Here is a 24,207-nt window from a genome sequence, read left to right on the forward strand (position 1 = left end):
GGTAAGAACAAGGTGGTCCAGGAGAAGTTGGTCAAAGCCCTGGAGCTCGGTCTCTTCCTGGTCAAAACTGTCAACCAGCAGGTAAAGCAACTTAATACCACACCCCCCATTACTTTTGTCTTTCCAGATTCTTTAACCTACTTTTGTCTCCTGTGTTTTACAGAAGCTGTCTGTGGATCTGGAGCCCCTCAAAAAGGTTATTCAGTCCATGAGAGAGGTTCTGGGCTTCAGGAAGACTGGACAGAATGAGGACACCTACTGGGCTGTTATGAAACATGTGAGTAACTCAGCCACATGCTTACTGTTACAGTGCCATGTCATTGGGAAATAATTGTACCAACAATACTCATATCATTGAGACCTACTGTATATGTCAGCTATTTTGGGGGGGATGGGGGTGTGAGTACTGTTGAAACTTTGAGCATTTCCACTATTTCAGATAATTGGTAAGAAAACTGCTGTGCCAGTATGCCAACAGAGCAGCTTGGCTAGTGGTTCTCAAACTGTTTGGGGCCGGAGACCCCTTTTGTGACAGCCAATTCATAAGGGACCCCCTCATAATTACAACACAACTCGAGTGAGATACAAGGAGTTTTACTACTTCGGCAGTGCATGGTCAGACGAACCAAGTCTCGGGCCCTGGGAAGAAACATTTTAAAAGCCCGCCTCTTGGCATCGGAGAGAATGTTGCAGATTAGGCTAATTTCCTGCAGTTCTACACGTTTTGTCATGGGGCAGAGATTTTCTGTTCAGCTTTAAAGCGAATATCCTGCAATTTTGCCATGAGGCAGAGAGAACTTTGCAATTTTAAATGCACTGTAATTTATGTAAAAAAACTAAAACATTTTGGGGGAATACAGGCCTATTGATACAAAGGAAGAGTGAGGTTTGTTTGTGGCCTTAGGCTGTATGTTCCGTTTGCTTCCCTACCCCCTCCCAACACACCAGTGTGAATCTTATGCACAATTCTGGAGTGTTCACAAGCATTCAAATAATAATTGGTCATTGTCTTGTATGAAATGTCCAATCTGATCACGCTTTGTCTATGCGCCATTTTCCTTGCATGCGTTCTCGGCGAACAAGGGAGCATTGCCGATATGACGTAGTCGGCTTGAATCCAGGTCTTTGGGATTATGCTAGTAGACCTCAAGCCTATTGAATGTATTGCACATGGTGAAATAACACTGCTTTTATTGATATAAAACATGTTACATTGAGTATGGCAAGTCACACAACAGAATCTGAGACTGTTGATTTTTCTTAGTAATTCTGCCAAAACAGGGTTTCATCTCAGCCTGGTTCCATCTCAAACCGCTGGAGATTCTCTGGTTTGTCCTGTTTGTCCTCAGTACACTGTTGAAGAGACTGGAAGGAAAAGAGTGGTCCAATGAGGAGTTGTCTGCATTGCACCCATAGAGAAACTCATCTTTATCTGTCCCATTATAGTCTTTTTAAAATGTAACCTTTACCTAGGCAAGTCGGTTAAGAACAAATTCTTATTTACAATGACAGCCTACCAAAAGGCCACCAGTGGGGACGGGGATTACAAATAAAATAGGACAAAACACATGACCATGCTGTCTGTGACAGCCTGGGCAGCACCATTGAGGCAATCCATTTTAAAATAGCAAATGTTCTTCTTCACGATTGGCTGAGCCCTCCTGATGATCCAGTTGGACATGACATCAGGAGGGATCAGCCAATGAAGTTGCAAGTCCCACCCATTATCTATGGTTGAAGGTAAAGGGACAATACACTCCCAAGTTTAACTTCTTTTTAGACCTCTAGGATGAGTCCATGTCCCAAGCAATCAGTTGTGTAGACCCCGCTATTTAATTTAACCTTTAACTAGGCAAGTCAGTTATGAACAAATTCTTATTTTCAATGATGGCCTAGGAACAGTGGGTTAACTGCCTTGTTCAGGGGTAGAACGACAGATTTTTACCTTGTCAGCTCGGGGATTCGATCTTGCCACCTTTCGGTTACTAGTCCAACACTCGAACCACTAGGCTACCTGCCACCCCAGCTATAAGCCTCGACACGTACAACAAATCTGGAAATTCCATGGTTCTTTTCCATTCATTTTTGCTTGTGGATCTACAGCATGGATGGCCTGTGACATGGACTTATCTTGACATTATGATACTTTTGAGGATAGAAAACTTTGATTTTGGAGTGTGATATTCCTTTAAGATGGCGCCAGTAATAGTATTGTTTTAAAGGAGGCATTACAGATAAAAGTAAAACTAGTTCATAGAGATGGGAGCTGTACTCACGTCCACTGCTGCTCAGGCTGGAGGACATGTAGCTGCTCCCGCCTCCAAAGGACCCTCCACCTCCGAAGGACCCTCCACCTCCGAAGGACCCTCCACCTCCGAAGGACCCTCCACCTCCTCCTAACCCCAGACCTCCTCCAAAACCTCCAAAGCCACTGCCCAGACCCCCTCCAAAGCCGCCTCCGCCCATGCCCATTCTGTAGCCACCGCCGCCTCCTCCTCCCAGGGCCATGCCAGCCCCGCCGCCGCCGCCGCCGCCGCCGCCGCCTCCCCCTCCACCTCCTCCCAGGGCCAGGGCCAGCCCAGCTCCACCTCCCCCTCCTCCAATGGCAGTCTTAGACATGTGCACGGTCACGCCTCCTCCTGACTTCAGTCTGAAACCATACGCATCACAAATACATGACTATCATAGAGACGGGCGTAGAACTTCAGAGAGCGTCAATCAGCGCTTATATGGGTGAACATCTGGATGATATGAGACCCTACTCTCTTACCTGTTCTCCTCACTGTCCAGAAGCTTCTTGTATGCAGTGATCTCAACATCTAGAGACATTTTACTGGCCAGGAGTTCCTGGTACTCTTGACCATAGTGTGTTATTTGCTGTAAGAAGAGCATGATTCATGGGTTATGCTGCACCTAGAAACTGCACATGAAAGTGGCTCATGAGTTTTTTCTTTTTTTTTTACTGGTGTATACTTGTGGAGGACTCTGTACCCCATCATTACCTTTCTGATGTCATCCAGCTGCAACTTGAGGGTCAGAACCTGCTCCTGATAGGTCTCTGTGTGGGAGCTGGAGTGGGACTCTGCCTCATCCACCTGAGATTCCATCTGGATGTTCTACAACGGGAGAGATCAGTCCTGCGTATTAACACACTGTGGCGAGCATTAGGTTGTCAGGAGATAGTACTGGGATACTTACCCTCATACTGTCATTTATGAAATCAATGAAACATTTTCTTTGAGACTATAATTTCAGACGAGCTTTAGGGTAGACAAGGTCATGTTCCTACCAGGGTCTTGAGTCTATCGATCTCCCTCTGTACTGAGTCGATCTGCAGTTTGTACATGCGCAGCTCCTCTTTGGTTTGGGTCAGAGTCTGGGTACTGGGCTGGGACGTCATGGACATCATGGAGAGCTGGGGTTTGAAATAAGAAAAAGGAGGTTACATTTTCATGGTGCATTCACTCGTCTTAGTCTACGCAAACATGAGAAATAAACATAAGATTTGGGGTTGGATGCTGGAAGGCAATGTAGGCTAAAATCGTGTATTCTGAGTGCAATACTAAGAACATCCACTTGGGGGAGACCGCAACATAGATAGGAATGAGAGATAATGAATGTACTGATTCCAATGGTGTTTGCAAAACAAGTAATCATTTTTGCAACTAGTTATCGTTAGATACTACCTGACAGACTTGAGATTACTATTATGTTAATGCAATATAAAGTTGATGGACCAATAGACTGGTTGAGAAAATGCAGACTAGATACTGTCGGTCGCTGAAGGGTACATACACTGTCCTGCACAGAAAGAAGGGCGTCCTGCTTGCTGCGCTGGGCCAGGGCTTCATAGTGGGACTTGACGTCCGACAGAGCAGAGGTCAGGTCCTGGGCTTGGGCCGCGTTGTCCACCGAGATGGAGAAGGCTGACCTCACACTGCCCGTCACGATGTTCCTCACCTCCTTCACTTTCTACAATACAAAGCAGAACAGGAAATGTGTTATGCCTATTGTGCAATTGTTTTAATCTTCCTTGTGGCTATGGCAACAAAATACAGCTTTAAAATATGCGTAGTACTGTATTGAGACTCACAACTGAACTCTGAAAACACACTGCAGAACATCTGTTGGGCATGTTGCCTTTATTTGAACACTTTCCAATATCGCTTTGGTAAATGTACCCTACTCTTTGTTGATCCCCATGTATACTATAATCTACTGCAACCGTGTTGTTAGAATAATAGGCCCACATTGTCCCTCCTGTGTACCAATTATGCCATTTTAGGATGCAGCTAGGATACTGAGAGAGTCACAGGATGTGTAATGTGAATCCATAATGTTGTGAACACTTATGAAAGGTCTGGTTCTGCAGCGGTGATCATCTGGGTGATTTTAGTGAGAGAGAGAGAAGCAGTAGTGCTTAGTGTTGAGTGCTGGCTGTCAGCTTGTCTCAATCTCCATAATTGATGGGGAGACATTTTAATGCAGCGCCTGGGCAAGGGAGCATCTCCAGAGGGCTCAGGAAGGAATGCTTTTACTGGTGGAGTATAGGAGCAGACAAGGAACAGTGCATATGTAGAATTATAATCCGAATGTGAACCAAGAGGGGGAAAAAAACGTTTACAATTTTTCATGTTTGCTCATTTTATAGAGCTTAAATGTGCACTGAACACCCCTCCCCTAGCAAGTTAAGCAAGAATTTTCCAGTAAAAGATTTTGTCATCATGTACTCACAGCATCATACACCTGCTTTGAGAGACCAATGTGATCTTCCAGTCCGCCAATGTTGGTTTGAAGCTCAAAAATGCTCATGTAGAGATTGTCTACCTCCTGTTAAAGCATGAGAGTAGTGGTTTTAGTAGCCACAACAGAATGTTATTCATTATTTCAATAGTTTGAATAATCCTTTGGTAGTTTGATAACACCATGATGTATCCATACCTCTTTTAATGTGGTCCAGTCCATCTCTAATGACTTGGTTTGGACTGTCTCCTCCTCAAACCTTTCAACATAAAACCAATAGAAGGTTTTATATCAATTAACTTTGAGTCAAATGTATGCATTAGGTTTCATATATCATCGATGTCTACAATTCTGCTTCGTGAGTTTAAAGGGTAATATATTGTGTACTCGGCTGAAACAAATGTGGGTATTTGTTATTCTTTTTCGCAGCATCAATTGAATGTTAAGCTGTGTGTTGGTAGGATGCAGATTCTCTTCAGATCAAAAGGCTCAAGAATCTGCTGCTGGATTTTGCTCCAACTGAGCATTAAATGCATTGATCTGCCGAGGTAATTATAAAGCAAAGTCACCACATCTACACGAGGCTGAGAGCTTTCTCTCCTCAGGCCTGGTACAGCAGACAGATTAGTGACTTTAACACTAGACCCCCACTTTATGATACTGCATTGTGTAATGTGTGGTATTGTGTATTATAGGGTCAATGTTTATTTCAGTATGGCGCCACTGTTTTGTGATGTAATCTACCCTAACCCCACCCACCTGCTCTGGACATCTTCGATGATGCTCTTGTAGTGCTCAATCTCAGCAACGATGGCCTCCTTGGTGGCGGACAGGCCATCAATCTGGATCTTGTAGGTACCGATGGCAGAGGTGAGCAGGATGGAGGTGTTGGCAGGGCCGCTCTGGTCCGGGTTGGTGAACATGGCGATCTTGGCCCTCAGCACAGCGTTGGTCTGCTCCAGAGAGCGAGCCTGGGGACCACAGACCATGAGAGAGAACGAGAGAGAGGCCAGATCGATGAATACACTACACAAATAGATTTCTATTGGGTTTACAACATAGAAATACGGTCTGTTCCTCTCCAAGAATGGATCTGAATTTCAATGAGCTTGATTGATTTTGGATATTGATGTTCAGAACATTCTAATGGGCCTGTTCTTTTTTATTTAGATCAAATCATATGCACAACATAGACAAAACATTAGGAACACTGCTCTTTCCGTGAAAGCTATGATCCCTTATTGATGTCGCTTGTTAAATCCACTTCAATCAGTGTAGATGAAGGGGAGGAGACGGGTTAAATAATTATATTTAAGCCTTAAGATAATTGAGACATGAATTGTGTGTGTGCCATTCAGAGGGTGAATGGCCAAGACAAAATATTTCTGTGCCTTTGAACGGGGTACGGTAGTAGGTGCCAGGCGCACTGGTTTGAGTGTGTCAAGAACTGCAACGTTGCTGGGTTTTCACGCTCAACAGTTTCCCATCTGAATCAAGAATGGTCCACCACCCAAAGAACCTCCTGCAAATTTGACAACTGTGGGAAGCATTGGGTTTAACATGGGCCAGCATCCCTGTGGAACGCTTTCAACACCTTGTAGAGTCCATGCCCTAACGAATTGAGGGTGTTCTGAGGGCAATGGGGGTGCAACTCAAAATTACGAAGGTGTTCCTAATGTTTTGTACATTGTGTACAACCGATACATGCATAATGTTTTTGCATGATGACAATGTTGACTGCCTACATGAGCATTGCTATCAATTTCAAAACCAGGACAATCTGATACTATCCTCAACTGGTTTAAGCACAAACATAAATTATGCATAGGTCAATCCACATCTGTATGAGAAATCCACCTAGGTTATAAAAGGTCACGCCTTCAGAGGATAATGGTGTGTAGGATGTTGATGGGTAGAGGATACTGATCAACATAATGTTAATTAATTTGTTCAAGCAGTAGTACATAGTTTAATTAATTTGGTTCTTCAAGCACCTGTACAAATATTGAGTTTACACATGGGACCATATTTATGCATGAATAAGAAGCATAGCTAATTACTGTATTCTTAAAGTGCACTTAAAATATTACCGAGATGGATTAAAATGAATGAAGCATAGTGGCTAAATACCAACAACAATTTTCACTGATTATTGATTATAGACATTAAAGATATTGCCTGTATGAAGAGTGTAATATTTCATGACATACCTTGTCAATGAAGGTGGCAAACTTGTCATTGAGGACCTGCAGCTCCTCCTTCTCCTTTAGGCGGGTCACCTGGACTGTGTCGAGCGAGGGTAGCGAGGGGTCGATGCTTGGCACAGGGCTGACACCCACGTCACCACCCACTGCAGTGGTGGAGCTCAGGAAAGACGGGTTGAAGCCATAGCCTCCGATCTTGAAGACCCGGCCGCCCAAGCGAGCCCTGAGTGGGGCCACGCCAGCCCTGAACCCTGCTGCACTGACCCCTCCACCGCCGGCTCCTAGAGCCAGGGCACGTCCACCCATTCCCATCCCAAGACCGCCTCCACCTCCTCCTCCCCCCATTCCCATCCCCAGACCTCCCCCCATTCCCATCCCAAGGCCTCCCCCCATTCCCATCCCCATGCCTAGCCCCATCCCGAGCCCTCCTCTCATACCGAGTCCCGCTCTTCCACCCCCGCCCATTCCAAAAGACCTGGAGAGGGCCATGCCGGCCCCTCCGCCGCCACCTCCACCGCTCCTGCCCCCAGAGAAGAGCCTGTTGCCCCCATAGGTGGCCCCGAATCTCACCGCCCCCCCACTGATTCTCAGGTTAGTCTCAGCCATTTTAGCAGCAGCAGCCTCAAAGCTGGGGTGTCCAAGCTCAGAGTGCTATAGTCACAGGCATACAGACTCCCAGGGTTTTATATACACTAGGGCCCTGTAAGGGGGCAGCTGCCCTCCCTGGCTACCCATTCGCTGGGGAGGCGGCTCACGTCACTGAAGGTAGCTGGGCTCACAGGCAGGACAGCGTCTGCCCGACAGGCACTCTACTCCCACAAAAGTGTCAGGAGTGATACCTCTGTCCCCCAGGCAACTAGGGACTGATGTCTTTCCAGAATCTCAGCCAACCTGACTCATGTTGCCTTCACACTGGATGGATGTTTTTCTCCACACCAAGGCTTCACTTAGCATGGCTGTTAAATTGCCTGGCAAGGACTGATCTCAGTTTTTATCTTTGAGTGTCGTGCTATCGAGCCCTCGTTTTTTTTGTTGAGATTTTACCGCTTCACTGAGGGCTTCGCTCATAAATCATTCCCTGGGCTTTGCCTGTGAAGGGCAGGTGAATAGTATATCACTGAACATTCTTGGATGAGCATCCCCTAAGGATGAGGGCTTTTGACAGGAATATGGTATGCAACATGCTGGAACAGACTATATAGAAGCTTTAGCATTCAACCCACCAGGTGGGTGGTAATGGACGGGGTGGGTATCCACTCCAGACAATGTACAGTATGCTTTAAACACCTAGAAAAGGGCATTTTTAAACCGATCATCTTTCTTCATGTAAAATTGGACAGAGTTCCGTTTGAGGTCATCTCCTTTGTCCAATCCATTGAGTTCAAACTTGTCCATACACATATCAGCCCTAAAAACAGTCATCAACTAAATATGCAGCTCGTTTTGAGTTTTCGCTTTCCTTATAACCTTGTAATGCAAATTCAATCACAGAGAGTAAATAGCAGGGATCTATTTGTCCCCACACTCCCCAAGGAGATTAGTCTGGGGACAGCTTTGCTGAGAGACTCCCAGCAGCAGTATGTCCAATAGGAGCTGGAGCCCAGCCAGGGATGAGGGCCCCAGGGCTTGTCTTTGAGGAGACAATTAGGAACATGCTCTCCTGGCACCTGGCCATGGGCCCAAGTCTCACTGGGAGTGACTGCTCCTGGTCCGCTGCCATAGACCCCTCTTAGAGGAGAACCTGTCAAAGCACTCAACTCTCCAATGAGCCAGCCAATCAGAAGAGAGGTGGACGTGGCTTTAGACTCAATTAAGTCAAGGGTAGGTCTGTGGTTATGGGTAGAGCCAAGGTTCTTTGAGAGGATTCACTCAAAAGTGAAGCTCAGGAACACATAGGGCTTTTCCAGCGTCAGTGTTAAATTATGTTACAGGCTACATATTTAAAAATATTCGGTTTGTTTTGAGATAGAAAGAGAGACAAAATATCACTTGCATTACAAAGACAAAAAGCGTTAAGAAATATTTGTTTATGATTCCCGATTTATTACATTTTAGAGGATACATTATAAATAGTGAAAGTGCTATATTAAGACCCACAGCTACCACCTGGTACATGAAAGTTCATGACATCTGTAAGAGTGCATTATTACAAACTAAACGCAGATGATCAACTACCAATAAAAATACATAATTTAATTGAAACTGTGTAACTCTGAAAATAATGATTTGAGTCTATTTTTTTAAATGCAGTCTGCACTAACTAATTGCAACAAATTACAACTTAAGCCTCTTGCCACACTTTTAACAAAGCCAAAAGCCTGAAGTAGGTTTGTGAAACCTTTTCAAACATGACGTAAAAGCTTTATTTGATAGCTCCTGTAAAACTTTGGAAAAGGGTGCCATACATAGCACATGCCAATCGGAGTCTAGTTCCTCTCAAGGCATCTTCCAACATCTACTTGCTCTTCTTTTGAAAGCGTTGTCAAAATAAAATGGATTAACACTAAGAGGAATGCATGGTCACCAGAGCATATTACATCAAATGTGCTATGTCACCCATTTCAAGCCTGACAGTAGCTACTGAATGATGTATAAAGTCAATCTTGTTATGTGGTACTGGTTTTAAAGTAACTGTCCAGTGTTTCCAGATTTCTATTAAATATGACCTATAATTCATTACAATATGAGTGAAATACTTTTCCTTCCAAAAAAGGGTAATTAAGTATGTTTTTATATGTTGGAATGGTGTGGGTGTACCCCAACAACAGAATTGTGCGCATATCACTCTGAAAAATATGAATGCGGGTAGAGTGTTGATTGGCCAGCTCATTCTCCTCAGGAGGATGACATCATCCTCTATGAGGAAATAGCAAGCATTTTCGAAATAGTCTGTTTGAGAAACAAGTTTGAGGTTTATTGTTATGCTTTGGTCACAAATACGTGTATAGGATGAGTCAACAACATTATTTGGGTATGAGATAACAGAATATGAACTTTTAAAAGTGAGATTTTCACTGGACAGTTACTTTTGAAAAGGTTGAAGGAACTTTTAGGGGAATAGTCCTTTAGTTAGAAATCTAATTCTACAATTTGCAAGTCCAGGAGTAGAATAGTAGTTGTAGAAATAAATACTTTAGAATACTTTAAGGACGACTAGCAATTTACATCTACACAAGGAAATGTGCTAGCGGCACATGAATATACATTTCAGCACCATGGACAGCGCCCTTTCTAGTGGGCATCATTATCCTTCACGCATAGCCTGTCTTCAATGTAGAATACTTTACCAAATGGTCCTTTGCTGAAATGATCCCACAAATGTATTATAATATACTGAATTATTCTACTTTTATACACGATTTATAAACGTGGCACAGATATTAATCCACTCAGTGTGATTTATGATGAAATGGCAACCATCGTTCCTTGAGGTCATAGTGTTTGTTTTTGTGCCATATTGCTTATCCCAGTTAATCCCAAATTGATGTTAAGAGTTTCTTTCAGTCAGTTACACCTGAAATATAACGTGGATATGTTGTCTATTTACAAAGTCCCAACATTTTCAACTGCAGCGTTATCAAGACAAGATGACCGTTTCCAGGACTTGTCCATTTCCTTTCTCAATGTGTGCCATATCCAATTCTGATTCATTCTTTGCAATGGGTAAGGTACCAGGGTCCTCCTGAATGTGACAACTGGTATTTTGGACAACGGAGTGTGGCCGGTGTTCGCTATCTGGAGGCGACGGTCGTACAATAATACATGGTCTCGTGGGTTCTCTCTTCGTCTTGGTGGACGGGCTGCGGTTGTCACGCTCGTATTCCTCCTGGGCACGCTGGATCTTCCTCTTCTTCATCCTCCTCTTGTTAAAGTGAAATGCTGCCAGGGAAACCAATATTATCCCAATGATCATGGCCACCAGCACCATGAGTGCAAAGGTAGAGGAGAACGGCTGGAAGAAGCGGTCCATTTGGTCCATGCAGGTGCCGTTGGTTTGGGAAGCCCCATTGTAGATGCACAGTGGTATGGAGAGACCCACATTCTCTGACTCCTTGGTTGTCATTTCGTTGGGGTTTGATTTTCACTTCGGGGTGGTAGGCTAATGTCCTTCTCTCCAACCTCAGTGCGACGAGGCAAATGGAATCAAACGCCTTGATTGTCCCATTAGATTGACCTAAATGGAAATTAAAACCCCTTTGAGATCAGTAGCAAAATGTTACTATACAATACGCCAATGACATTGAGCAGGGGGGATACAGTAGCATATATGCCCTCCGTGTATAGGCTCACCATTCATGGCACGCCCGATTAAATTATTTAAATAATTGAAAGGACTATTAGCCGTGCGTAATTGCGCTTCAGTTTTGAGATAACACATTCATGGCTCCAATGAACAGAAATCAGAATTATTATTATATTTGAGCGATAGAGACATGATTCAATTCCATACAATTCCAATAAATTTACCGCTAAAGTTCCCATGTGAATAGTATCAATATGATATCATGGAGATTGGCTTATATCATAGACTACTACAATTATTATAGCCCAATTAAATGAATTTCCTTACATGAAACACAAGACATGGCCATTACCATGATGTAGGGTAATTTCAAGAGACAGATATTTAAGAGAACAATAGGAACGTATCTATTTCAGACTGTTTGAGGGGGAAATAATATGTTTTAATCTCTTACCTGGTGATACTATCTAGTCGAAGCCGTTTCAGAGTCGAGGACCGGTCGGAGTGACGATGTGGGGAGCAGAGAGAATTCTCGGGGATCACAATGACGTAGCCTAGCACACAATGCAAAAGCTGTACTCTGTTCTTTTTACAGTCTATGGTTCTCTCTCTCACACACACACACACACACTGGATGCACATCTGTGTTCCACATTCCTCACTGGAGTCTACATCGCCTCCTACAGGCTCCTCTGCTTCTGAAAAGCGTAGAGGAAATTAAAACGTCTACAGTAGAACATCAAGGGTATACCAACAGATACGCGAGAAATAAACGGAACAATTTTGGATAATATATTTAGGCGAAAAACTGAGTCCGCATACAGTACCTGTATGCGCCTTGAACCCCTACTTACTTTCTATTAGTCATCACATGCGTGCACGCATTTCAGCACTAGCATGTAAAATAGTGTGGAGCTGTTCCCACGCTCGTGGTGCTGAAATCATCTGCACAGCGTCGTGACCATAGTCAGTCGATTTAGGACTATCTGTCATTTAATTTCGCGCACTTTTAGTTCACATGATCATGCGCTTAAATTGCTAAAACAATGCTTTTGACCTTAAAGTCGCAATCTGCAGTTGCTACATTTATTTTTTGGAGTTATAAATTAAAGATACTGTATTGATTCTTGAAGAATAGAACATAAATGCATCATGAGCTTAGTTTAACTGTCTAACCCCATCAGAACCAAATATAGATATATTGACTGTACGTTTGTTTATCCCATGTGTAGCTCTGTGTTGTTTTTGACGCCCTGCTTTTTTTCTTTCTCTCGGGCCAGGTCGCAGTTGTAAATGAGAATTGTTCTCAACTGGCCTACCTGGTTAAATAAAGGTGAAATAAAAAAAGTATATATATATATATTACTTCAATGTTAAAGTTAATCTAAATAAAACACTATACAACCTCAAAACATGGTTAAAACTATAATTGTGATATCATGGATGGTCAGTCCTTACATCCATAGCTCTGTCTATGAATTTGAGAGTAGTTACATTTCTCCAGCCCCATCCCTCTGCTTTTTGTCAAAACAAGGGCAGGGAATTGCCTTTGTTATTGTTTCAACTTTTGATTGCCCCTATAAGGTGACCTTATTTAAATGCATTCGGACTGCCATGGTGATGCAGTTTGGCTAAAAACAAAGCTGGTGTCAAAGGAATTGATAAAAGATTATTGACATTCATAATGAGGGAGAAAGCTGGACAACCTCTAAATCAATCCCTTCACATCATAAATCAACATGAAGTATCCTATTGCGTGACAATACAGTAATCACTGGACTGTATTTGTAGTGGGCTAAAGCAGCATTTCCTTGTCAAGAGAGGTGACTGGCTCAATTTGACACAGCCAGGTACATTAGTAGGGTAGGCCTACATGGCACATTGCAAAAATGGTAGACTTGGCCAACAGCAAAGGAAGACATTAGAACAAGAGTATACTCCCTAAACCATGTTCTGAGGTCGAAATAGAAATAGTGGTTACATTTATCCATCCCTCAGCTTTTTACCTAAACAGTGGCAGGGATACAGTTTGTTTTAGCTGCGGATTGCCCCTTTACTCCTATGAATACACTCTAGAGAAGCCACAGAGAACAACATTACATTAAAGATACTACAAATGGAACCGTCTACTCAATGCTATGCCAATGTGATGATATGCTATGGCAATGATATATGGAGGCACGGTTATTTTCTACCGCTCTACGCTATTACAAGGGCCAGTTGAGATGCAATGGTTATACTGAGACAAAGAGACGTTGATAATACAGTGTCTTCAGAAAGTTATTCATACCCCTTTACTTATTCCACATTTTGTTGTGTGACAGCCTAAATTCAAAATGGTAGAAAACACGTTAATACATTTTCCACCCATCTACACACAATATCCCATAATGACAGTGAAAACATGTTTTTAGAAATGTTTGCTAATTTATTTCAAATGAAATCTAATTTATATATTAGTATTCACACCCCTTTGCTATGACACGCCAAATTGAGCTCTGGTGCATCCAACTTCCTTTGATCATCCTTGAGACGTCACGACAACTTGGAGGCCACCTGTGGCCAATTCAATTGTTTGGACATGATTTAGAAAGAAACACGCCTGTCTATATAAGGAGTTACAGATTCCCTCATGCAATGGCGCCGACAGAGATGGTCGCCTCGCTTCGCGTTCTTGATTTGAAGGTCCCACAGTTGACAATGCATGCCAGAGCAGAAACTATGAGGCATATATCTGGGGAAGGGTATCAAACAATTTATAGAAAGTGTTGAAAGTTTTCAAGAGCATAGTGGGAAATGGGAAAAATATGGAACTACCCAGACTGCCTAAAGCTCATTGTCCGACCAAACGGAGCAACTGGGCAAAAAGAACCTTTGTCAGGGAGGTGACCAAGAACCCATGGACCACTCTGATTGAACTACAGAGTTCCTTGGCTGAGATGGGAGAACCTGCCAGAAGGACAACAGTCTCTAGAGCACTTCACCTATCTGGGCTTTATGGGAAAGTGGCCAGACGGAAGCCACTCCTGAGAAAAAGGAGTTTGCCTGGAGTTTGCAAAAAATGTATTGTGAAAGACTCTGCGATCATAAGGCAAAAGATTCTGTGGTCTGATGAGACAAAAATGTAACTATTTGCCCTGAATGCAAAGCGCTATGTCTAACACTTTCTGTGGAAAGTCTTGTTCACCACCTCTCCCCATCTAATTTAAGAGCTTGAAAAAATCTACAAGGAAGAATGGGAGAAAATCCCACACACCCAAGATGACACAAAGCTGATACAGACACACCTAAGACGACACAAAGCTGTAATCACTGCCAAAGGTGCTTCTACAAAGTATTTACTCAGGGGTGTGAATACCTAGGTAAATTAGATATCTGTATTTCATTTTCAATCAATTTGCAAAAATGTATAAAAACATGTTTTCACTTTGTCGTTATGGGGTATTGTGTGTAGATGGGTGATACAAAAACATATTTAATCAATTTTGAATTCATGCTGTAACACAACAAAATGTGGAATAAGTCAAGGAGTATGAATACTTTCTGAAGGCACTGTAAGTGACCAAAGAGGAGTTTGAGGGCTATGGTCTGTCGGCCATATCAGTGGATCAAGTATGTACTTTGCTCATGAAGGAAGATAAGGATGGAAAAAGATGAACAAAATGGGGCAATGGTTTTCCTGTAATCAAAAGGTCCGTCCAAGAGGCAGTTGGCTGTGGCTGGCTGGCTAGGCGAGTGGAGAGGGCACTTCATAAGCAAACACCACAGCACTGATGGATGACAGTGGGCACAGACAGCCGCAAACTTAAGGAACTGGTTCCCTCCATCCCCCTCGCACACAAACTTCATCAGCTTCATTTGTCACTGCAGTGAGCGGGGCCCCGACTGTTTGCTGCTCCCGCTAAGTTTGATAAGGTCATTGCGGGAGAAACTCACTTCGCTGCTCCGTCTTCTTCAGTCTCAATTTCCTTCTCTCTAATTATGTAGATTTAGTTGGAAAGGACAGGCAGAGGACTCTGCGCTAAAACCTGGTAATGCAGTCTTCCCTGGATCACTCACTCACTCTGAGCACGGCAAAAAGGGGAGTCAACGACAACGCCGCAAAAAGGCCATCTGCTTCATTTCCAAAATTGGGGACAGACTTCAAGCCATTTTTTCTAAGGGCAAGAGCCAGATACACTTCTAATCAGTGGGTGGCATCAAAACGTTACGTCTTCTAGTCTTTTGCTGTAGAAATCCCCCAGACTGCATTGAAATGGGTATTTACGGCTTTGCAATATTTAGGTCTCTGCAATCTGCAGTTGCTGCATCAATTTGTGGACTTACAGTGCCTTCCTGAAATTATTCATACCCCTTGACTTATGCTACATTTTGTTGTTACAGCCTGAATTCAATAAAAAAAAATCTCTCCCCCATAATGACAAAGTGAAAACTTGTTTTTAGACCTTTTAGCACATTAATTGAAAATGATATACAGAAATCTCATTTACATAAGTATTCACACTCCCTTTGCTATGACAGTCCAAATTGAGCTCAGATGCATCCAATTTCCTTTGATCATCCTTGAGATGTCACTACAAACTGATTGGAGTCCACCTGTGGCCAACTCAATTGATTGGACATGATTTAGAAACACACCTGTCTATATAAGGTCCCACAGTTGACAGTGAATAAACTATACCATGAAGTCCAAGGCTAAAAATGTTGTGTTGTTTGATGCAAGAGACCACTTTACAAAATAAAATGCATTATTATTCCCATACCATTTTTACACATAATCAAATTATGCTACCCTCTGCCTATTGGTTACTTAGCTTATTCAAGCCTGTCTCAAAATACAACACTGCCCCTTTTAAAGTAAAAAAAAAAGCTCTTTACCTGACTTGCTTTTCAAAGATGTCTGGAAATGTACACATTTTGTGCTCTAGAAGGAAGCAATCAGTCCCCTATTGCTGACCACAAATGATCTATAACTGGGCTAAAAACTCACTAACTAGCAAAGGATATGAACAAAATGTGCACGTGGCTACATGCAGCTCTCGCAGTCCAGGTCAAAGTAAATGGCACAGATCCATATACGGCAATGGTCTATTTACATATAGGCCTACTGCAGCTCTGTTTGTTTATGCCGCACAGGTCTGTGTAGAGTACTGGCTGAGTAGTGTGTGTCAATGCAATAGAATCCTACTCCGATGCATTCTGCCTACAACAAAATCACTTGCATAGTTTGCTTTGTTTCGGTATGTTGCATTGAAAGTGGCTAATATTAGGTTGATTCAATCACAATTGCCACAGTAAAGGGAAACGTTGATAGTGTTAATAGGGAAAACTCTAGAACAGTGGTCACCAACCTTTTGAGTCAAGATCACTTTTAGATAAAATGCAAGCCACTACCACTCAATACATTATCACCGCATATTGGCTTTGCTTGAATTGCCCTGCCAAGGGATTGTTGAACAGGCCATTTAAAAAATATATATATTTCAGAATTTGAGGTAGGCTATATGATCACACCGGTAATAGATCCCTTGTTGTATTACATTTAAAATCATACGTTTTTATTTTACTGCGCTAATGGTGCCTGCATCTGATGGTCAGTCTCAGCGGAGGGAGACAGCAGCAGACAAAGTCCGCCTCAGCATCCCTCCGCTCTCCCTTTCCTCCATTGACCATGAACAAAAAGCGACACCGTCTTCCAGCTGATGGCGAAACTCGAGTCGCGCCACATTATTTTTGCCTCGTGCACAAGTTCATGTTGTTACTCCTAGGAACAGAGAAAGTGAAATATTCTTCGATATTAAAAAAGACCTAAACCGCTAATAATAACGCAAGCCTAAAGATACACTTTCCTACTGATTCATTACTGCTGCAGCACTTGTAGTGCTGAATGGAAATAGGAAGAACGCGCATTTTATGGCTTTTAAAAGTGTTGAATACAAAGTGCTGACAGTGCTGAGTAAGGACTTAAACATGGACTCACTCATAACAGCATACCTTTGCTGTATTCATTGAGTTTCTTTATCGTCATTGTTTTAAAAACTTTTAGAAAATTCACAGTGTAGCTTTCTTTTATGCCTGCTACGTTACTGCAGACACGGGCATCTGAGCCATCCGATTGGCCAGCGGTAGGCCTATAGTGCACTTGATTTGCCCTCTGGGCCCGCCGGGAAGGCAGAGTTTGTACCTTCAGATACATGAAATGGTTAAAAATGGCAACAGCTCGCCTACCCGGCGTGCTGGGCAACTGAATCGGGTGCACCGATCGTCCAAGACAAATAAAACAAAATTGTTACACAAGGCTTTATTGTTGAGTTTTTTAAATAAATGTTTGGAGATTGACCAGCCTGTGACCACTGCTCTAGAAAGTTGAGTGAAGTTCAATTTCGTGTTTCTCTCTGTGGGCTGATATTTCTGTGTGGCAGTCTCGGTCTACTGCCTGGGTGTGCAATTTAGAGGGAACATTGGTGATGAGGAATCTATCTGGGGAAGGGTATAAAACAATTTCTAGAGTTTTGAAAGTTTGCAAGAGCACAGTGGTCTCTATCATTGGGAAATGGACGGCCAGACTGCCTAGAGCTGGCTGTCCGACGAAACTGAGCAATCGGGCAAGAAGGACCTTGGTCAGGGAGGTGACCAAGAACCCAAGGACCACTCTGACAGAACTACAGAGTTCCTTGGCTGAGATGGGAGAACCTGCCAGAAGGACAACAGTCTCTACAGCACTTCACCAATCTGGGCTTGATGGGAGAGTGGCCAGACAGAAGCCACTCCTGAGAAAAAAAGCACACGACAGCACGCCTGGACTTTGCAAAAAGGCACGTGAAAAGGCAAAAGATTCTGTGGTCTGATGAGACAAACATTTTACTCTTTGGTCTGAATGCAAAGTACTATGTCTGGAGAAAACCAGGAACAGCTCTTCACCCGTCTAACACCATCCCTATCGTGAAGCGTGGTGGTGGCAGCATCATAATATGGGGTTGATTTTCAGCGGCAGGGACTGGTAGACTGGTAAGGGAACACTGAATGGAGCCAAATGCAGGCAAATCCTTGATGAGAATCTGCTTCAGAGTGCAAACGACCTTAGACTGGGGTGAAGATTTACATCCCAACAGGACAATGATCCTAAGCATACAGCCAAAGCAATGCTAGAATGGCTTCAGAACAAAAATGTGAAACTCCTTCAGTGGCCCAGCCAAAGCCCAGACTTGAATCCCATTGAAAATCTGCAGAAAGACTTGAAGATTGCTGTTCACCACCGCTCCCCATCTAACTTAAGAGTTTGAGAAAATCTGCAAGGAAGAATGGGAGAAAATATCACTAAATCCAGATGTGCACAGCTGATAGACATACCCAAGACGACTCAAAGCTGTAATTGCCTCTGTAATGAAAATGTTAAAAGTGCTGTTCTATAAACCAATTTCTGTGTTCATGCAAGTGACTGACTGAACGAATCCTCACTATCAGTAGCTGCAATTTGGCAGTACGCCCAGACCTTTGTTTTGAAAGAAAGATCTCAGTTTTAAGGTCTCAGTTTAGAGAGAAGAAGCCTCGTGAGGTATTGGTCTGTTACATGTTATGAACCAGTATTGGTCTGTCACATGAATGAAACAAAACGGTAATGATTAATGAATTATGTTAAATGATGCAAATATAACTTGTCTGTGTATAGCTGTATATAAGACAACTGCTGGGGCTGCCCAGGCAGAGCTTCTGACAGACATTCACTATGGTGCATTAAGTTTGTTGGAACCTCTCCAGCACGCTGACAAATGAACAATGATTCATTTAAGATTGACTTTGAGTGTCCCTGTGTAAGAATTTCCACAACACATCCAAATGACATTTTACAAAGCATTGACCCCAGGGGTGTGAATACTTATGTAAATGAGTGAGATAACTGTATTTCATTTTCAAAACATTTTCAAAAATGTCTAAAAACATGTTTCCACTTTGTCATTACGGGCTATTGTGTGTAGATGGGTGAGAAAAAAACAAATGTAATCCAATTTAAATTCAGGCTGTAACAACAAAATGTGGAATAAGTCAAGGGGTATGAATACTTTCTGAAGGCACTATATAAATTAATGATACGTACCCATTGATTCTTGAATATAACGTATAAATGCCTCAAGAACTTAGCTCAACTGTCATACCCCATCAGAACCCAAAATATAAGCTTGTTTCACTCCAATGTTTTCAAAGAAAGTAAATGTAAACAAACACTATAAAGGTTCAAAACATGGTTAAAACTATCATTTTGATATCATGGATGGTCAGTCCTTGCATCCTTAGCTCTGTCTGAATTTGAGAGTGGTTACATTTCTCCAGCCCCATCCCTCAGCTTTTTACTGAAACAGTAGCTGGGAGACGCTTTGTTATTGTTTCAACTGCTGATTGTCGTATATTCAGGGTTGGGGAGTAACGGATTATATCATGGATGGATTACAAGTAATCCGTTACATGTAAGGGATTACCACAACAAAAAAGGTACCTGTAAATCCGTTACCAGCTAAAATATTGTAATCAAATTACAGATACTTCTGACAAAACTAGATGATTACCTTGATTACTTTTAAATTCAGAAAGGATGTTTGTAAAAAAAAAAACCCAGACACTTCTGTTTTCTCAATGACATTCAAATCAGCATTGAACAAAGGCACAACTTTAAGTTTGTTCCACCTGAATGAGTCTGACCACAATCAGAGACCACTATGATGACACACCAAATGGGTTTGATGAATCACGGGAAAAGAGCATGAATAGACTTTTGTAGGCTACAGTCCAAGCTATGTCTTCCAAAAGATTATCCAACTTGAATAAACGCTTGGAGGTAAGGATGACAGCAGTGGTGTAGTCTACTTGCAACAGCTGCATAGTGAAGATCCCAGCCTATGGAATAAAAGTGGTGCTTTTATTGCTCAATCTAATTCATGTGGATACAATTTTTTTTCTCCATAGGCCTAATGGACACATGCTCAAACTCGCACACTTTTGATAGACTTAAAGGGGCAATTTGTAGTTGCTACATCCATTTTTTGACTTCTAAATTATATATATCCATTGATTCTGGAAGAATATAATTTATAAATGCCTCATGAGTTTAGTTCAACCTTCACACTCCATGAGATTGTTTTTCTCCAGTGTTTGTAAACATTATAAATGTAAACAAACACTGTATAGCCTCATAACATGGTTAAAACAATTTTGATATCATGGATGGTCAGTCTATTCATCTGAGAGTGGTTACATTTATCCAGGTCCATCCCTCAGCTTTTTACCAAAACAGAGGCGGGACGACCGTTTTGTTATTGTTTCATCTGTGGATTTGCCCTTTAAACAGCTGCATATTATCAAGATATCAAAGTGTCACCAACAAAATTCTTAAATTGGCCTATAAGAAATGCTGCATATGGAATTCATTTTTCACATGTAAATAGCACTTTTCAGTAGTGCTCAAAGCATGCCATTCCATGAGAGCAGCATTTATATTTCAACTCGAATCAATGAGCCCAATCAGTCCTCCATGACAACAAAATCATAAACAACAGTGTAGAGCTGGCTAATAAGTCCTTACTTTGTGGTTATGTTCAGGTAAAACAATTTGGCTAATCTGTACTTCCATATTTCCAAGTCCTATTATTGAAGATCAAGGGGTATTACATTTATTGGAATGACTGGAATTCTGATAGACTTTGGTTAATGTAAAGATAATTTAATCGTATAATTATATGTAGTAAAAAGCGATGGGTTAGAAGAACATAACCAACCCATAAAGTAAAATTTAACATCTATATATGGCCAGCTATGTAAACTTTAACATTGATTTATCCTGCAATAGATGTCATTCAATTGGTAACATACATGTTTGTCTACTTCCAATGCCTCTTAAGGGGAAAGTAATCCAAAAGTAACGGAATGTAACCAGACTACGTTACTGGGTATTCCAAAAGTTACGTTACTGATTACAATTTTGTACAGGTAACTAGTAACTGTAACGGATTACATTTAGTAAGTAACCTACCCAACCCTGCGTATATTCTGATTGTTTTACACTACCATACATTTTTGTATAGCTTTTCCACAAAAATGATTACAATGACAAAAGGAGGCAATTTAAGTAGTGAAGCAACAATAGCATTTTGCCTCCTTTCTATTTTGAGAGTGCATTACTGTAAAATTACTGTGAAGATAATGCAGCTCCCCTGGTTAACTGAGGCACCCCACTGACTACTGATGTGTTAAATGGGGAGTGAGATGAGTGTACAGAAAGGAAAAACAAGTACTGCAGTGGAAGGTGACCGTTCAGGCACACTAAGTGGGTTTAAGGACATCTTTCAGACATAACTACTAATAGAACTAAATGGGAAACTATTGTATTTCAGGAAGGAAAATCTGTCCCAAACATATTTTGAAGCGATCAGTTCTGTCATGTTGACAACAAAAATCTGTAACAGGAGACGACAAATGTAAAAAAATAAAAATAATAACTCTGGGGTGGACAGATTATGAAAAAGCCTATCCTGGCATTCTACAACATTCGGGGTCTGCTAAATTAAGTTATGTCAATCACAGGGGAGTCGTGAGCAAGGCCTACGCCCATGTAATCTTTGAACATAAAGTGCTGGGGGCTGGAGGTCTGAAAGCTGTACCTTTGGCTCCAATCCAGGTGAGCCTCCGACAACATCAAACCACTCTGTGAGAGGCATAATAAGCTGCACCACCGATGCCAATAACAGTAATGGAATACCTTGAAGTCCCTGTCGCCAACTGTGCCCCATTATTCTGAACAAATGAGTAGGGTATCTCTGGAGGTAGTGAATGGGATAAGTGCACTACAGATACAAAAGAGGGCTGAGATCAAAGTGTAGAAGCGGAGGTATAATATTACGACATGTCACACAGAAGTTGAATTTTGTGACGTCCCAAAATGTCCAATGGGTTTTGTCAAACTAGAACAAAATTTCAGTAATTTTCTAAAAAAAAACTAGAAATCCCGGTTAGAATATTCCTGTAATCAGGAAACCCGGGACTCCTTCGTCCAGGATTTTTGGAAAACCTGAGAGTATTACCGTAAAGGGACCTACCGTAAAGGGCAATCCTAGACATACCTACACTACATCCGCAAAAGTATGTGGACACCTGCTCGTCAAACATCTCATTCCAAAATCATGGACATTAATATGGAGTTGGTCTCCCCTTTGCTGCAAGAACAGCCTCCACTCTTCTGGGAAGGCTTTCCAATAGATGTTGGAACACTGCTGCGGGTACTTACTTCCATGTTGGGGGTTTTAGGCCTGGCTCGCAGTCAGCGTTCTAATTCATCTCAAAGGTGTTCGATGGGGTTGAGTTCAGGGCTCTGCGCAGGTCAGTCAAGTTGGTCCACACCGATCTTGACAAACCAAACCTCGCTTTGTGCACAGGGGCATTGTCATGCTGAAACAGGAAAGGGCCTTCCCCAAACAGTTGCCACAAATTTGGAAGTACAGTATCATCTAGAATGTCATTGTATGCTGTAGCAATAAAACTTCCCTTCACTGGAACTAAGGGGCCCAAGACCATTATTCCTCCTCCACCAAACGTTAGTTGACACTATGCATTGGGGCAGGTGTTCTCCTGGCATCCGCCAAACCCAGATTTGTTCGTCGGACTGCCAGATGGTGAAGCTTGATTCATCACTCCAGAGAATGTTTCCACTGCTCTAGAGTCCAAAGGCGGCGAGCTTTACACCACTCCAGCCTACGCTTGGTATTGTGCCTGTTGATCTTAGACTTGTGTGCGGCTGCTCGGCCATGGAAACCCATTTCATGAAGCTCCCGACGAACAGTTATTGTGCTTCAGCACTCGGCGATCCCATTCTATGAGCTTGTGTGGCCTACCACTTCACGGCTGACCCATTGTTGCTCCTAGATGTTTCCACTTCACAATAACAGCACTTACAGTTGACCGGGGCATCTCTAGCAGGGCAGAAATTTGACTCACTGACTTGTTGGAAATCCTATGACAGTGCCGGGTTGACAATCACTGAACTTTTCAGTTAGGACATTCTACTGCCAATGTTTGTCTATGTAGGTTGCATGGCTGTGCTCCATTTTATACACCTGTCAGCAACAGGCGTGGCTGAAATAGCCAAATTCACTCATTTGAAGGGGTGTCCACATACTTTCGTATATATATGGTGTATTTTAATATTACAGTCAATGGATCTTTCCTTTCTATCAAGTCAAATAGCGCTATAGTTGAGCATCAAAGTCCAAAAATGGGAGAAAATAGCAATAACAGGTGATAGGACGCAGATGGCAACTGAGACATGAAGGTATACCATTACTGTTGTTTTTGGCACAAGTGATGCAGCGTTTTATGCTTCACCAAAGAAGGCAGTGGTTTGAAGTCATCTGAGGCTGCATTGGCAGAGCAGTTTTCAAAACATGGAACTGCAGTGAGGGGAGAGAGAGAAAAATGTATACGTGCTGAACCAGAAAGAGCCAGTGAGAGATGGAGAGAACAAAACTGAAGGAGTGAGATGTAATGTGGGATAACAGTGTGATGGAGATCAACAAGAGTAAAAAGTACTACCGGGACAGCAAGAGAGGGAATTTAAGTCAAAATTGGCAAAGGGACAGAAAACAGAGAGGTTTCGGGAGCTGGGAAAAGCATGTCTGCATAATGTACATCGGTCAGCCTGCCAGTTCCCACTTGTAGTGTGGATCAGATCTCCTCTGGTGAGATCACAGGGGGTTGAAGGAATTATACATTCATTTCCTTCTAGAATGTGCCAAAGTCATTTACATCTGTGAAATGAAAAAGCTGAAAGTGGGCTTCAGGCTTTAACCAAGTGAGTGAAAGGTGGTCGTGTTGCACCTGCATCGAGCTAGAATCTAATCACATTACAAGAGACATAACTTGGAACGAGATGCAGAGAAACACACATGCCAAGGAAATGGCTGTGTGATTACTTTGTCATGAAATAGATGGGTACTTGAAAGGGTATTTTAGAACAATGAGAAACAAAACATAAGG

At 42.4% G+C, this 24,207-nt stretch overlaps 2 protein-coding genes across 2 annotated transcripts; both read right to left on the reverse strand.

Moving 5' to 3' along the window:
• Positions 1-1,174: 1,174 nt before the first annotated feature.
• Positions 1,175-8,655, reverse strand: si:dkey-183i3.5 (uncharacterized protein LOC566445 homolog). The gene is made up of 10 exons (XM_038976773.1): positions 6,954-8,655; positions 5,503-5,714; positions 4,942-5,002; positions 4,735-4,830; positions 3,796-3,972; positions 3,290-3,415; positions 3,003-3,116; positions 2,771-2,877; positions 2,277-2,650; positions 1,175-1,365 (listed from the first exon to the last, which is right to left on the reverse strand). Exons 1-10 carry the CDS (start codon positions 7,551-7,553, stop codon positions 1,346-1,348), a joined length of 1,887 nt encoding a protein of 628 aa, XP_038832701.1. The 5' UTR covers positions 7,554-8,655; the 3' UTR covers positions 1,175-1,345.
• Positions 8,656-8,969: 314 nt separating this feature from the next.
• LOC120031157 (uncharacterized protein C11orf87 homolog) lies at positions 8,970-16,198 on the reverse strand. The gene is made up of 3 exons (XM_038976760.1): positions 16,069-16,198; positions 11,645-11,744; positions 8,970-11,121 (listed from the first exon to the last, which is right to left on the reverse strand). The coding sequence occupies exon 3, from the start codon at positions 11,008-11,010 to the stop codon at positions 10,525-10,527; it is 486 nt and encodes a 161-aa protein (XP_038832688.1). The 5' UTR covers positions 11,011-11,121; positions 11,645-11,744; positions 16,069-16,198; the 3' UTR covers positions 8,970-10,524.
• Between the last annotated feature and the right edge of the window lie 8,009 nt (positions 16,199-24,207).

This window comes from Salvelinus namaycush, chromosome 3 (genome assembly GCF_016432855.1).
Source record: "Salvelinus namaycush isolate Seneca chromosome 3, SaNama_1.0, whole genome shotgun sequence".
Taxonomy (NCBI): Eukaryota; Metazoa; Chordata; class Actinopteri; order Salmoniformes; family Salmonidae; genus Salvelinus; species Salvelinus namaycush.